Here is a 13,507-nt window from a genome sequence, read left to right as displayed (position 1 = left end):
GAAGTGTGGTAAACAGCATGGAAATAGATATGTGGCTCAGTGGAAACGAAATCATTAGCAGAACTAATGCCAGAGAGACACGCACCAGTTAGAGTGCACCGTGTCCCCCCAACAGCATTCCAGCCTTGTTCCCAGCTACACGTTTCTCTTCTCTTAGATGTGAAGATGATGAGGCACTAGCAGATCAGTGTCTGAAAGGTCTTCGTAAAGGAAGTCCCCGGTCTGGGTGTGGAGAAAGCCATGTGGCTTGCCATGTAGAGCTGCTAACAGTGTTGTCTTGTCCTTCAGCTACATCCAGTGATAAAGGCTTTCCTGTGTGGCTCCATCAGTGGGACCTGTTCCACCCTACTTTTCCAGCCTCTGGATCTCCTTAAAACACGCCTGCAGACTCTCCAGCCCTCAGACCACGGGTAGGGCCTGCCACCTGCATTTCATTGAGGAGCTGGGTTCTACAACTTCTTAGGCTACCCGGGCATCTTTGCCCGTTAATCAGCTTTCGTTCAGGTGCATGCTCATTGAGGAAAACGGAAGTGTACCCAACTTCCCTGTGTCTGCTATGTACTTTTTCCTGTGAATGTATTTTTATATGTGATAATTTCTTTAATTAAATGGGATCTTTGCTAACCAGTTCTGTAGGATCTGCTTTGATGGCATTTACATTTTATTGTGCTAGCTTGTGATAACTATACAGGCATTCCTCGTTTAATGATGGAGCTATGTAACTTTGACTAGGTCATTAAATGAGTTGGTCAGTAAATGAGGAATTGTATGTTGTATGTACATTACAATATTGTACTGCCTGGAAGTGAATGGCTTTCTGAAAGCAATGTCAGTTTTGAGTGTCTATTTTGTGCCCCGGTGTGGAGCCCAGCACTCTGGGAGTTTGTCCCACGGCTTGGAGTGTAAATGGGCCTATAGAAATGTATACATGGGAAGCCAAGAATAATTCTAGGATGCATTGAAGAGATTCTGAAGTGCTTTAGACAATAGTATCTACAAACTAGGTATGATAACACACACCTGTAATGCAAGTTACTTAGGAGTCTAGGGCAACAGGACTGAAAGTTCAGAGCCACCCTTGGCAACTTAATGAGACTCAGTCTCAAAATAAGATAAAGGGCTGGGGCTGTAGCTCAACACTAGAGCACTTTCCTAGCATGCACCAGGCCCTGGGTTCAATCTCTCCTGTAAAGAGCAAGGGAGGGGGAGGGAGAGGGAGAGAACAAAGCACGAATAAATAGCAGTCCTGGAATGGGAAGTGGCCTGAGTGATGTTCTTCCCTCTTGTCTCTGTCTTATCTGCCTTCAGGTCCAGACGCGTTGGGATGTTGACTGTACTCTTGAAGGTGGTTCGCACAGAGAGTCTTTTGGGCCTTTGGAAAGGGATGTCCCCCGTAAGCAACCTCCTGGGTCTGGGTTGTCCTGCAGCAGCCGTCTCTCACCCATCTCACCAGCTCTTAGGATGCACCAGCTGGAAGTGGTTAGAGTATAGTAGTGCCCCATCAATGGTCTCGTGTTCTGTGGTGTCCACCTCCAGCCCACCTCAGTTTGAGAATATTAAATGAGAATCCCAGAAATAAACAGTTCATAAATTTAAAAGATGCACTGTTCTGAGTAGTTCGATGAAATTTCAAGCTGTCCCCATAGGTACACTTCAAGATGTGAGTTATGGCTGTGTCCAGCACATCTCTACTGCGTGTGCCACCTCCCATTACCACTTTGTAGCCATCTCAGTTATGGGGTTGACTGTTGCAAGATCACAGTGTTTGCTTCAGATAACCCTTATTTTACTTCATAGTAGCGCCAGCACATACGAGCAGCGATGTTGGCAGTTGGTCTGTCTCAAAGAGAAGCTGTGAAGTGCTTCTTTTAAGTGAAAAAGTAGTTTGTCACTAAAGTCAAGGAGGAAAAAAAGTTCCACATTGAGAGTGCTAAGATCTATGGCAAGAATGAATCTTCTATCTGTGAAATCATAAAGGAAAAAGGAATTTGTGCTAGTTTTGCTGTTGCACCTCAAATTACAAATATTGTATGATAAATGCAAAGTTAAAGTGGGAAGGGCGTTAAGTTTATTGAAGACATGAACACAGAACCTGTTCTGGTTGGTGGCAGTGCGTTATGCCAGAAAGCGCTGAGCTACATATGAAACTTCAACAAAAGATCCTCTGAAATGAGTGGCACCATTTAGAGCAAGGAAGGGAAGGTCACACAGATTCAGAAGTAGGTTTGGGCTGAAAAATAGAGAAATTACTGGAGCAGCTATATCTGCTATCTACTGGAAGAAGCTGCTGCTGCATTTCCAGCAGAACTGAGAAAGGATACCACCCAAAGCGAGTCTTCTGGTGCAGTGATACCAGACTCATCTGCAGGAACATGCCCCATAGAATCTGCACTCAGCAAAGTGCTGAGGAGGCAGCAGGGTGCGTATGAAGTGGAGGAACATGTTGAGGCCACGAAGAAGTGGGAACAAAGGAATAATTGCAACTTGTTGAGTCAGGTACAGAGGAAGAGGAAAATTAAGGAAAAGAAATTGGAGCAGAGCCAGTGATACAGACATTATCAAAACTTGAAGGGTTTTAAATTACATTAAAGAACAAAATTGTAGAATATGATCTTTGGACAGAACACAGCATGGTCACGCAGATGAGCCTCGAGGGGTGACAGCCTCTGTAGTAACACTTTGATGATGAAAGAGATAAAAACTTCCAACTACAATATTCTTCCGAAAGGTTTCCAGAAAAAAAAAAAAACAGCTGTTAAGATTTCCCAACCATCAGTATCATCTGCTTTTGCCATCCAGTCATCAGCATTACCATTGCTTGATGATCCTCCTCCTGACATTGTCAGGCCAGGAGTCGCCGAATCTTACATCACAACGCCTGTGTCAGCACAAAGGCATCTTATCGTTATTACCACAAGAAGAAAAGAGAGCGTAGTGTGCAGAGAAAGCAAGAGATACCACGTTCACATAACTTTATCGTGGTGTAGTCCTGTAGCCTTTTTATTCATTACTGTGCCTAGTTTATTTTACTTTTTTTTTTTTTTTTTTGGTTTTTCTCTGGTACCGGGAACCGAACTCACGACCTTGCGCTTGCCAGGCAGGCGCTTTTGCCACTGAGCTAAATCCCCAGCCCCTGTGCCTAGTTTATACATGAAGCTTTATCACACATGTATGTGTGCAGTACAGGAAGAAAAAACTGTGCATAGAGTTTGGTACTACAGGAATTCCCTCGAGATCTTGGAACAGATGCTTCACTCAGAAGTGGGACGACTGCACTTCCTGCTCATCTCTTGTACTGCATAAACTTCTGTTTGAGAGTTCAGGGGAATATCGCATCGTGGCGTATGATTTCTTAATTTGGCACAGTCTGTATATCAGAAATGGCTGGACCCCTACTGGTCAGTGTGTCCTCATTCTTAACACTGCAGTGAAAGCAGACTGGCATGTCCACATCTATGTGTCTTTGCCCAAAGCCTTTTTCTGGCCCTAAGGACTCTTTTGGAAGTGCCAGAGCATTAGTGCTCACTCCCAGCTCAGCACTCCTCACCCACTGAGATGGGGGTTGGCATCTGAACCTCACCTCACTCCCCGTTCAGGTGGAGCTGTGCCCCACGCTGTTCCAGAATGCCCCAAAGGGATGAAGCTGCCCACAGGTGCAGCTGCTTTTATGACGCACCCTCTCCTGGCTGCCCTCCTTCTCTGCCCGTCTATGAGTGTCACTGCTACGCCTTAAGTGAACTACTTGCACGCATGTCATTTTGGCATCTTTGGGGAAAACCTAGTGCGTACAGAATCTTACAGCACTGGTCTTTGATTTTGTCATTTCTCCTGACTTTTCCTGCAGTCCATCGTGAGATGTGTCCCTGGTGTTGGGATCTACTTCGGCACTCTCTACTCTCTGAAGCAGTATTTCCTGCGAGGCCATCCTCCCAGCGCCCTGGAGTCAGTCATACTGGGCATGGGCTCTCGATCTGTTGCAGGGGTGTGCATGTCGCCCATCACAGTGATCAAAACACGCTATGAGGTGGGTGTGCTTTAGTGCTTCCGAGTGGTTCCTTGAGTAGTGACCACTGGTGTCAGCTCTTGATTTTTATACTTACTGACATAAGCGTGGGATGTGGTCAGAGGATTCGTGTGAAGGCTTGCCAAGCCACGTGTGAACTAGATCCACAGTGTCTTGGGGTGCTGCCTAACCTGAAGTAGGTTGGGTCGTTGCTCAAGTGCAGGGCTTCTCTGTCGGTGACTTAGATCTGTGCTCCTTTTGTAGAGCGGGAGGTACGGCTATGAGAGCATCTACACAGCCCTGAGGAGCATCTATCGCAGCGAGGGCCACCGGGGCCTCTTCAGTGGCCTGACAGCCACTCTGCTTCGCGATGCACCTTTTTCAGGGATTTACCTGATGTTTTACAGCCAGACCAAAAGCACAGTGCTCCACAGTATGGGTAAAGAAGGGGCAGTGTCTGCGAGACGCTGGGTTCTCTGTTTTCTCTGGGAGATGAGACTTTTATTTTTATTAGTTGTGTATGGGCTGGGTGGTGGGATGTGATGGTGGAAGTGACAGACTTGGCTCTTGCCCTTGGAGTTTATATCCTCCTAAGGCAAAGAGTACTCGTGCCACTACGATTTGCGGGTGGGGGTTGGCTGGGTGAAGAATAAAATGTTGTTTTGCAGAGGTCCTGCAACATCCCAGGACTTGTCCATAAGATTCTGCCTATCAGCAGCTTTGGGGTACAATGTGGGTCTGTATTTTTCAAGAAGCATCTGGTGTGATCCACATCAGCTAAGTTTGGAAAACACCAAGGGCTTAGAATGGATTGTTAGTTTGTTTGTCTGTCTTTGGAAACATGGTTTCACTATGTAGTCCAAGCTGGGCTCAAACTTGGCGATCCTCCTGCCTCAGCCTCCTGAGCAAGTGCTAGGATTACAGGTGTACACCACTATGCACAGCTTAACTTAGTGTTTTGAGGAAAAAAGTATTTTCACCTTCCTTGCTATGTTCCCAGTTAAGGTTGTTTAGAGTCCTTGTGGGCAAAATCTTTGAGCAGTAAATAGCCATCCAAGTGGAGCCTACATTCTGTAAGATGTGGGGCGGAAACTAGGGAAGCTGGACTACTCCCCTGAACACTGGTGCCCAGCTGCAGCCAGGCTGTTCTGGAGGGCTTTGCTGCACCTGCTGAGCACGGTGGGTGTGACCTGCAGGGCAGGGCCTTATTTTGTAGCAGAAAAGTACAGAGTGGCAAAAAGAAAGAGTGGAGGTGTGTGTGTTTGTTTTTTTGGTGCTATGGATTGGACCCAAGGCCTCACTGTGTGCTCTGTTACTGATCTGTATTCCTGACCCTGGAAGTGCATTTTTAATTCTCAACTTTCTTTATTTGATATTTGGAAATAATTTTAAAGTTACAAAAAAGCCACAAAAACAGCACAGTATACTACTTTTTTCTGAGAGTAAGTTGCAGACCTGATGCCCGTTTACCCTTAAATTCCTCAGTGTGTATTTCCTAAGAACAAGGGCAGCCCCTTATACCTTATTAGAGTTAGGAAGTATAGCATAGATACAGTTCTTTATACTCCATTCTTTCATTTCTTTCATTATCCCAATAGTTTCTGTTCATTTCCAAGAGCATAGGCCAGTTGTTACACCTAAATCTCGGTTTATCGGATAAGTTTACGTAATCAGATTTGGTTATGCATTTTTAGCAAGAAGGCTACATATCTGGTGCTGTGTTTATATAAGGAGGCTCGTGATACTGTGGGAGTGTCTGCCAGATGTTTCCCCTGAAAACTCAGCTTTTCTTTTGTAACTTTCTGGAATCTTTGTGGGAGGGTATCTTTGAATCCTGGTTTTTTTTCCACCCATATGTTCTAGCATCCTTAATGAATCATGATCATGGTTTGTAAAGGGTGCTTTTCTATCTCCATCAATCCATTCCACGTGTACTAATTGCACTTTTAAAATTTTAATTCTTTGAATCCACATCTTTCTGACTTCTGGGAAGAATGGATGGGCAACTCGTATTGACCTTTCTGTGATGAATGTGAGATTTCTAACTGCAGCTTACATTTGTTCTATTCTAGACCAGTTGGACGTAGCCTTCATTCCCATTGTGAATTTCAGCTGCGGGATATTTGCTGGTATTCTGGCCTCATTGGTAACTCAACCTGCAGATGTTATCAAAACTCATATGCAGCTCTCCCCAGTGAAGTTTCAGTGGATTGGCCAAGCAGTAACACTCATTTTCAAAGTAAGACTGTAGCATAAGTGCTGGTCTTCGTGGCTAAGAAGCTCTAGAGCATTTCTTGTCTGTCACTCATATTAGAATCATTTGGGGAGCTTTAAAGATATCCATTCTCATATCAAAACTGGGATGGTTGGGGACCTCGATATCAGTTTTCTCAAAGGCTAAGGGTGTAGCCCACTGGTAGAACGTGTGCTTACTATTTGGGAGGCCCTGGGTTTGATCCCTATCACCAAAAAAAAAAAAAAAAAAAAAAGTTTCTTTTAAAGGTCCTCAGTGATCCCAATGTGTTACCAAGATTAGAATCACAGAACCTGTTTTTCTTTTTTTTTGGTTTTTTTTTTGGTTTTTCTCCGGTACTGGGAACCGAACTCACAACCTTGCGCTTGCCAGGCAGGCGCTTTTGCCGCCGAGCTAAATCCCCAGCCCCTAGAACCTGTTTTTCTAAGGGAAGAGGCAGCTACATTAGAATTACCTGTGTATCAGCATGCAGATTGCTTGATTTTACCCCAGACCTACTGAATCAGAAAACCTGGATGGCTCTAAAATGCTAATTAAGGATAATCAGAAAAAAAACACACATTTTATTTTGTTCCAGCAGTTTCCTCTAGTAGAAATGGACAAATGGTGTTATTGAAGCTAAAAAGTTTTGTAGGTCTAAGGGCAACTAATGTAATATTTTAAAACTAGTGCTTTTAAACCTAAAAAAGGATCGACCCTTTTGGGACACAGTACTATTATCACAAACCAGATAGTCATATTAAAACTAAATGTGAATGTGTGAATCTAATATTCCTTACACTAATGAAACTATCTACTTTCTTACTCTGTATCCCTAAAATCATAACAGTTTTATAATAGTATGTTCTTCAGTGTATGTGAAATTGCAAATCATTCCAGGTTATGAGGGAGGAAGAAATGTTCTGCCTTGCTTAGAAAGGTAGGGCCAGAGCCAAGCGTGGTGTCGCACACATGTGATTGCTTTCACAGGAAGATTACTGGGAGTTCAAGCCCAGCCTGGACCATATAGCAAGACTCTGTCTCCAAAAACCAAAAAATAAATAAATAAACAAATAACTAAATAAATATATTTTTAAAGGGTAGGACCACCAAGAGAGCATACAGTGAATTCCAAAAAATGTGCTTCCTCCTGATAGGCAGATGACAAACTAACTTTTCCTTCATCCTGGATCCAGGGCTTGGCAAACAAATCTTTGGATTTCATCTGCTACTGTGGCTCCGTACTTCCGTGTAGTTTGCAAACTGTGCAGCTGTCCACAGTAAGCTTGCATATACTCAGAGGGCTGAGGGTGTATCTCAGTGACAGAAAATATGCTGAGCACTCACAAGTTTGGGTTCATTCCTTATCACCTGTCCCCCAAATAGCTTTTTAGTTATGAAATTCTCCTAGATAGAGCAGGGCTATAAATGTAAAGCCTAGCAATTATGCAAAAAGAATTTTTTTAAGTTTATTTGTTATCTTCTTGGACCATTTTTCATAGCTCTGGCATAAAGTTTAGACTAAGACTCAAAAAAATGGGGTAATAGAGAACCCCTCTCTCTGGTGTCACATGGATAGTTAATTGAATTACTACTTTGCTTCTGGAGTTTCACATTTATTTTCGTCATAGGACTACGGGCTGCGTGGTTTCTTCCAAGGCAGTGTTCCCCGGGCCCTCCGCAGAACTCTGATGGCAGCAATGGCATGGACAGTCTACGAGGAGATGATGGCGAAGATGGGCCTGAAGTCCTGACAGGAGAGGACAGGGAAGAGTTTCCTGTCATCCTGCTTATGTGCTGCCAAGGGTTGCTTCATCACACTCTGCAGTCAGGTGCAGTCCTGCCTAGAGAGCCAGGCAGAAACAGGAAGACGGAGGATCTGCCTGGAGCCCTTCTGGTCTCCCAGAAGTGGAGTCACCAGTACACATAGCACCTTGGGGAGTTGGGAGAAAAGTCTACACACCCCACAGGGCTCCTGGAAAGGCATTTTCAGAAAGGCCTTTGCTAGGTAGCCTCACCTGCACTGCAGGGTCTCCTGTGGGATGTGCTTGGACAAGGAGTCACGGTCCAGGGAAGCGGCCTCTTTCCTGTCTGCGGAACTGCCCCGGGAGGACCCTGTCTGGGTGGTGTTCACGGTCAACAGGCCGAAGGCTGTGTCTGAGGTGCTGCCCTGAGGAGGAACTGAAGTTGTTATTTAATTGATCCCTGGCCAACTTGGAGCCTTTGGAGAGTGGAAGCAGTGACTTACTGGCTTCCAAATGTACAAAGAAAATTGTTTGATCTTGGCCCCTGCACTGTGTAAATCTAAGCTATTCTGGCATTTTTTGCAACTAAAGTTCAGATGCATAAAGTAAAGCACTTTATCAATGAAAGTTGTTTGGAAAACCTAAATAGTGTATTTTATCATTCCATTGGAAAATAACAGTAGTTTTAGAGTGGCTAGCTATTGACCTATGTAGGTCTGTAGAAACAAAAACGTATTTAAAAAAGTAAAACAACATTATTTTACATGTTCTGTAGTTCATCCACTTCAGTGTACAGTGCAGTGATTTTTAGTAACTGTACTGACTGGCGCAGCCGTCACCGTAAGTCAGACTGAGAACACATTGGCCCCCGGGAAGTTCTCTCGCTCCTTGTTCACAGTGACTCTTCCCCCAGCCTACCACACATCTCTAAATTTTGCTTTTTGGACACTTACACAGTGGAGTCATAAAGTCTGTAGTCTTGTTGCCTCCTAGTTAGCTTGTGTCTGAGGTTCATTCATGACGTGGCATCTAATACTTTGTTCCTTTTTATTTCCAAATATTGTATGCATGTATAGTTATACCTGAGACACAGAGACACCAAAATCCAAGGATGTTGAAGTCCCTTATGAAAAATGGCAGAACATTTATTTGCATAAATACTTAATACAATATAAATGCCATATACGTAGTTGTGCACTGTATTAAGGAATACTGACAAGGAAAAAAGTTCACTATACCCATTGGAAGCTAAGGACACGGACAGTGATCTATACTATATTCATTCATCGCTTACGGGTTGCTTCCACTTTGACCGTATCATAAATACTGACGCTACGAATACTTGCATACCAGCCTGTGGTTGTATGCTTGAGTATACTCAGTGTGACTGAAAAAATATGGTGAATGTTTAAAAAAAATATATTGCTATAAAAACATTGCCATTGCTTCCCCCGAAAATACTTGTGCTTGCTTTAAACACACTTATCCTGTTGTTCTTGCTGCTTTATGAAGCAGTTCTGCACATTCTCTTTTATGAACTTTAGTTTGTGCTGTTGCGGCTGCCTCAGTGTCTTGAATTGATTCAAAATATTTACTGTTTATGGTCATTTTGATGTTGGGGAAGAGCCGGAAGTCGAATGAGGCTACAGTGTAATGTGTTGTGAGTCTGCTTTTCCTTTGGTGGGTGCTCAGTAGCAGTGTTCAGCATATTTTTTATTACACATCGTAAAGACACAAACGAGAACTTGCAGAACTGCTTTAGAAAGTGGCAAGAATGATGTGATGCTTTTGAGGTGAAGGGGATTATTTTGAGGGGAATCAATGGCAATGTTTCACTGTAATACATTTTTAACATTTAAATATTCACCCTATATTTTCATCACACTGCATACCCAAAAGTGGAACAGGTGGGTTATGTGGTGGTTTTTGTTTTAATACTTTGAGAAAATACTCCAAAGGCTGCATGTATCACTTTACATTCCTAGCGGCAGTGTGTGGTGTGTCCAATTTCTCGGCATCCACTTCAGCTCTTGTTACTGATAACCCTTCTCCCAGGTCCCCAAGTATTTTCTTTCAACTTTGGGAGAGCTGTTCCTTTATCCAAGGAGTAGGTGGGTGGGGGAGGGCAGGTCTTGTGCTTAAGAACATGGGCTCTGATCTAGGTGGCTGTCATAGTTACTTTCTCATAGCTGAGACAAAACACCCAGCACCCAAAGTTTAAGGATGAAAGTCTTACTTAGCTCACGGTGTACGGAAGTTTCAGTTCATGTTCAGCTGACTCCAGGCAGAGAAGGAACAGTCCATCGCATGGCAGGCAGAAGGCAGAAAACAGCGAGCCCTCCAACCCTTCATATTCTGTCCAGGATGCAGGTGTGCTGGTTGGTGCCACCCACACCCAGGGTGGGCCTTCCCATTATCCACACCCCTGGCTGTGCTAAACCAGTCAGTGGACTAGCTTAGTTTCCACACACCCTGAGCCCATATGTATATACCCTGTATCCAACCACCTCTGCCAGGCTCCCCCTGTGAGCGCATGAGGCTTTGGGGGGACATCTAGCTGTAACAGTGGCTCAGGCTAAAAGCCAGCTCTTCAGTCAGACATGATACTGAACTTGTGCCAAGGACATGGGTGTAGAAATACTTCCTGCCTCCTGGGTTCGTGGTGAAGTGAGGGTTTGGTCATGTTTCTGGAACACTGAATTAATCTCATGTGGCTGTCCCAACAAATTAGCCCCAAACTGGATGACGTCAGTGGTCATCAGAGTCATGGTGCCTCTGCAGGCGTAGAGGAGAATCACTCCTGTCTGCTCACTTTCTGATAGTTGTTTGCTGGTAATCCCGGGCATCCCTAGTTGGTAGGTGCATCACTCTAATGTTCACAATGTCCCCATGTTCACAGTGCCTTCCCCCTGTGTCCGTGTCTCCATAAACTTCTTTTAAGAACTCCAGTCATTCAGTGAGGGCTCACTCTAACCTAAGATGACCTCATTTTACTTTGGTTACATATGCAAACTGGGTATGATGGTGCACACCCATTACCCCAGCACTCCGGGAGACCTACCCAGACCACAAGTTCAAACCCAGCAATTCAGTGGGCTGGCTGAGATCTTGTCTAAAAAATACTGAAAAAGGCTGGGGATGTAGCTCAGTGCAAACTCTAGGTTTCATCCCCAGTACAAAAACAAAAACAAACCAAAAAAAGAAAAATTACACGTGTAATATCCTATTGCCAAATGTCACATTCAGACACTACATAGAATGGCGGGCACAACTCAACTCCTAATACGTGTACTAAGTTTACTTAATGATTTTAAGTTTACAGTTAAGTTCATACTGTAGGTTTTAGGTTGAAAAACCTTATTCAAAATAACCTGGGTAAGGGTGTGGAAGCACAGAGCAGGGTCCTAATCTGGTACCCAAGTCACCAGTGGGGTGATCTTGTGAACCTTCGTGCTAGAGGAAGCCCTGAGGAAGGAAAGGAGACAAGGGAAGGCAGGTTGAGTGGAGCTGCTACCTCCCAAAAGCGCTGAGGAGGCTCCTCCACGCCCTTCTTTCAGGGCTTTCCCAGTCTGCTATGACCCTCATCCTAAGGCCAGGGAACCTAACCAGGGTTCTCCTCTACCTCTATGCAGATCTGCCTTCCTTAGACTGGGCTGGAGAATTTCAATCACAAGTTCCTGCAAGACTTCATTTGTTGGGGGGCAGAGGGTGACAAACATAGGGAAAATGGTCTCATTTTCTCTAAAGACTGAAATTTGCTTTTCTGAACATTGTGGCAAACACCCCTAGAGCACATATACCAAACTGCAAAAACTTATTTTTTCTTTTTGTCTCTTGGTACAGGGTGGTTCTTTACAGCTGACTCACCAATCAAAAAAGTAGTCCAGATCCCTCTTGCTTTGAACGAAGAATGGCTCGAGACAAGCCAAAAGCGGTGCCGAAAGTTTATTTCAAAAGTGAGGGGTAGGGGCTGGGGATTTAGCTCAGCGGCACAGTGCCTGCCTGGCAAGGGCAAGGTGAGGTCGTGAGTTCGATTCCCGGTACCGGACAAAAAAAAACAAACAAAAAAGTGAGGGGTAAATGGGTGTGGGAAAAACCAGCTATGCAGAGCGAACTTGGGCGGAACAAACATAAAAGAGGGTAAAAGTAAAAACAGAAGTACATGCTGCGCAGAGAAACGCGGGGCGGGCTATCTGGCCACCTCGCTCAGGACAGCAGTTTTAAAGCCCTCCGCATCCGGTGGGAGCGCCTGTCCTCCCCTGGGACCTCGTCATTGACAGGTCTGGCTCATTTTCCCAGCCAGCTTGGCCGCCTCCTGTCTCCTCTGTCAATATTAAAGCCCAGAAAGGAGGGTACCAGCGAGCGCCCCACAGCTGGCTTTGCACACTGCCGCGCAGTTTCAGTTTACAACCAACCTGTGTTCCTCATATATAAAACGACCCTCCCCCAAAAGCCCACCCACTCTTGCGTCAGTGGCTCTCAGCTTGGCTGAACATTAATTAGGATTATGAGGGAAGGATTTCTAAGTTTCTTCGTTAGGGTAATCGCCTCCAAGCGGTTCTTAATTCTTAATGGAGATACCGCTGTATGTGTACCAACAAATTAGCCGCTTGCCTACAGTCATCTGTTAGCAGAGTCAAAGTTTTTCATAATGGCTCTCATTCCGAATTTTTTGTATCAAAAATCTTAACTTTTTAAATGGCTGGTAGTGTATTGGGCAGAATAAATTTTTATTAACATCCTATTGATAGATATTGCAATCTTATTATTTTGTTAAAATTTTTTTATATTATCTGTGAACTCTTTATTTTCAAGAAAACTCCGTGGGCGAATATTAAAAATATGAATTAAGCTGTTCTCCAAGAAACAAAAACCAACGCTTGGGCTGGCGCACGCAAACTTGCCGCGTCCCGCGGGACAAGAGCTGCGGGGCTCGGCGGCGCTCGTTCCTGGGTCTTCCAGGGTGCTGGACCGAACTCCGAGCCTCGAGCAACGACAGGCGCCCGCTCTACCGGAGAGACGGCATCCCGGGAGCCCACGCCCGCGTCCCGGACAGACACTAGCCCCAAAGGGCGCGGGATCGCGCGAACCACGCGAAGCACGGAAAGCCGCAGTCACCCGCCTCTGCCCGCTCGCCCCGCCCCCAAGTCCGCGCCTGCGCCTACGCCTGCACCTGCGTCGGAGCCCGCGTCCCGGACAGGAAGTCCCGCCCAGAGACGCGCTCTCTGGCCACGCCCCCTTCCGCTTGGGTTTCCCCGCCATTGGCTAGAGACGGTATATAAGGACATCACTTCCGGCGGCCAGGCCTTTCCGTACTGCTCAGGCGGTTGTCCATACGGCGTTGTTCTTGGTGAGTCCGCGTGGGCTTCCCAGCGCCTCCTCAGGCCGCGGCAAGAGCTTTCCCTGCGGAAGCGGCGGGAAGAGAGCCGATCGGGCCGCAGTGCGCGTGGCTCGGCGCGTTTTGCCTCCTCCAGCGGCGCGCGTGGCGGGCCGGGCCGAGCTGGCGGCCGACGTCGCGCCCTGCTC

At 45.6% G+C, this 13,507-nt stretch overlaps 2 protein-coding genes across 2 annotated transcripts in view; both read left to right on the top strand.

Annotated features, from left to right (window-relative positions):
* Window positions 1–288: 288 nt before the first annotated feature.
* Window positions 289–8,627, top strand: Slc25a38 (solute carrier family 25, member 38; the record flags this gene model as incomplete). The annotated part of the gene is given in 6 exon segments (XM_013513554.1): window positions 289–410; window positions 1,309–1,393; window positions 3,845–4,024; window positions 4,268–4,442; window positions 6,076–6,242; window positions 7,868–8,627. Coding segments are annotated over 6 exon segments (852 nt in total), but the record flags the coding sequence as incomplete, so codon positions are not given.
* A 4,602-nt stretch (window positions 8,628–13,229) lies between these two features.
* Window positions 13,230–13,507, top strand: part of Rpsa (ribosomal protein SA) — a gene marked incomplete in the record, with an annotated part of 5,385 nt that continues 5,107 nt past the window's right edge. The window contains 1 exon segment of the mRNA XM_013513553.1: window positions 13,230–13,331.

This window comes from Chinchilla lanigera, unplaced genomic scaffold (assembly GCF_000276665.1).
Source record: "Chinchilla lanigera isolate Chin_1 unplaced genomic scaffold, ChiLan1.0 scaffold00019, whole genome shotgun sequence".
Lineage (NCBI taxonomy): Eukaryota > Metazoa > Chordata > Mammalia > Rodentia > Chinchillidae > Chinchilla > Chinchilla lanigera.
This window is presented reverse-complemented; position numbering and strand designations above follow the sequence as displayed.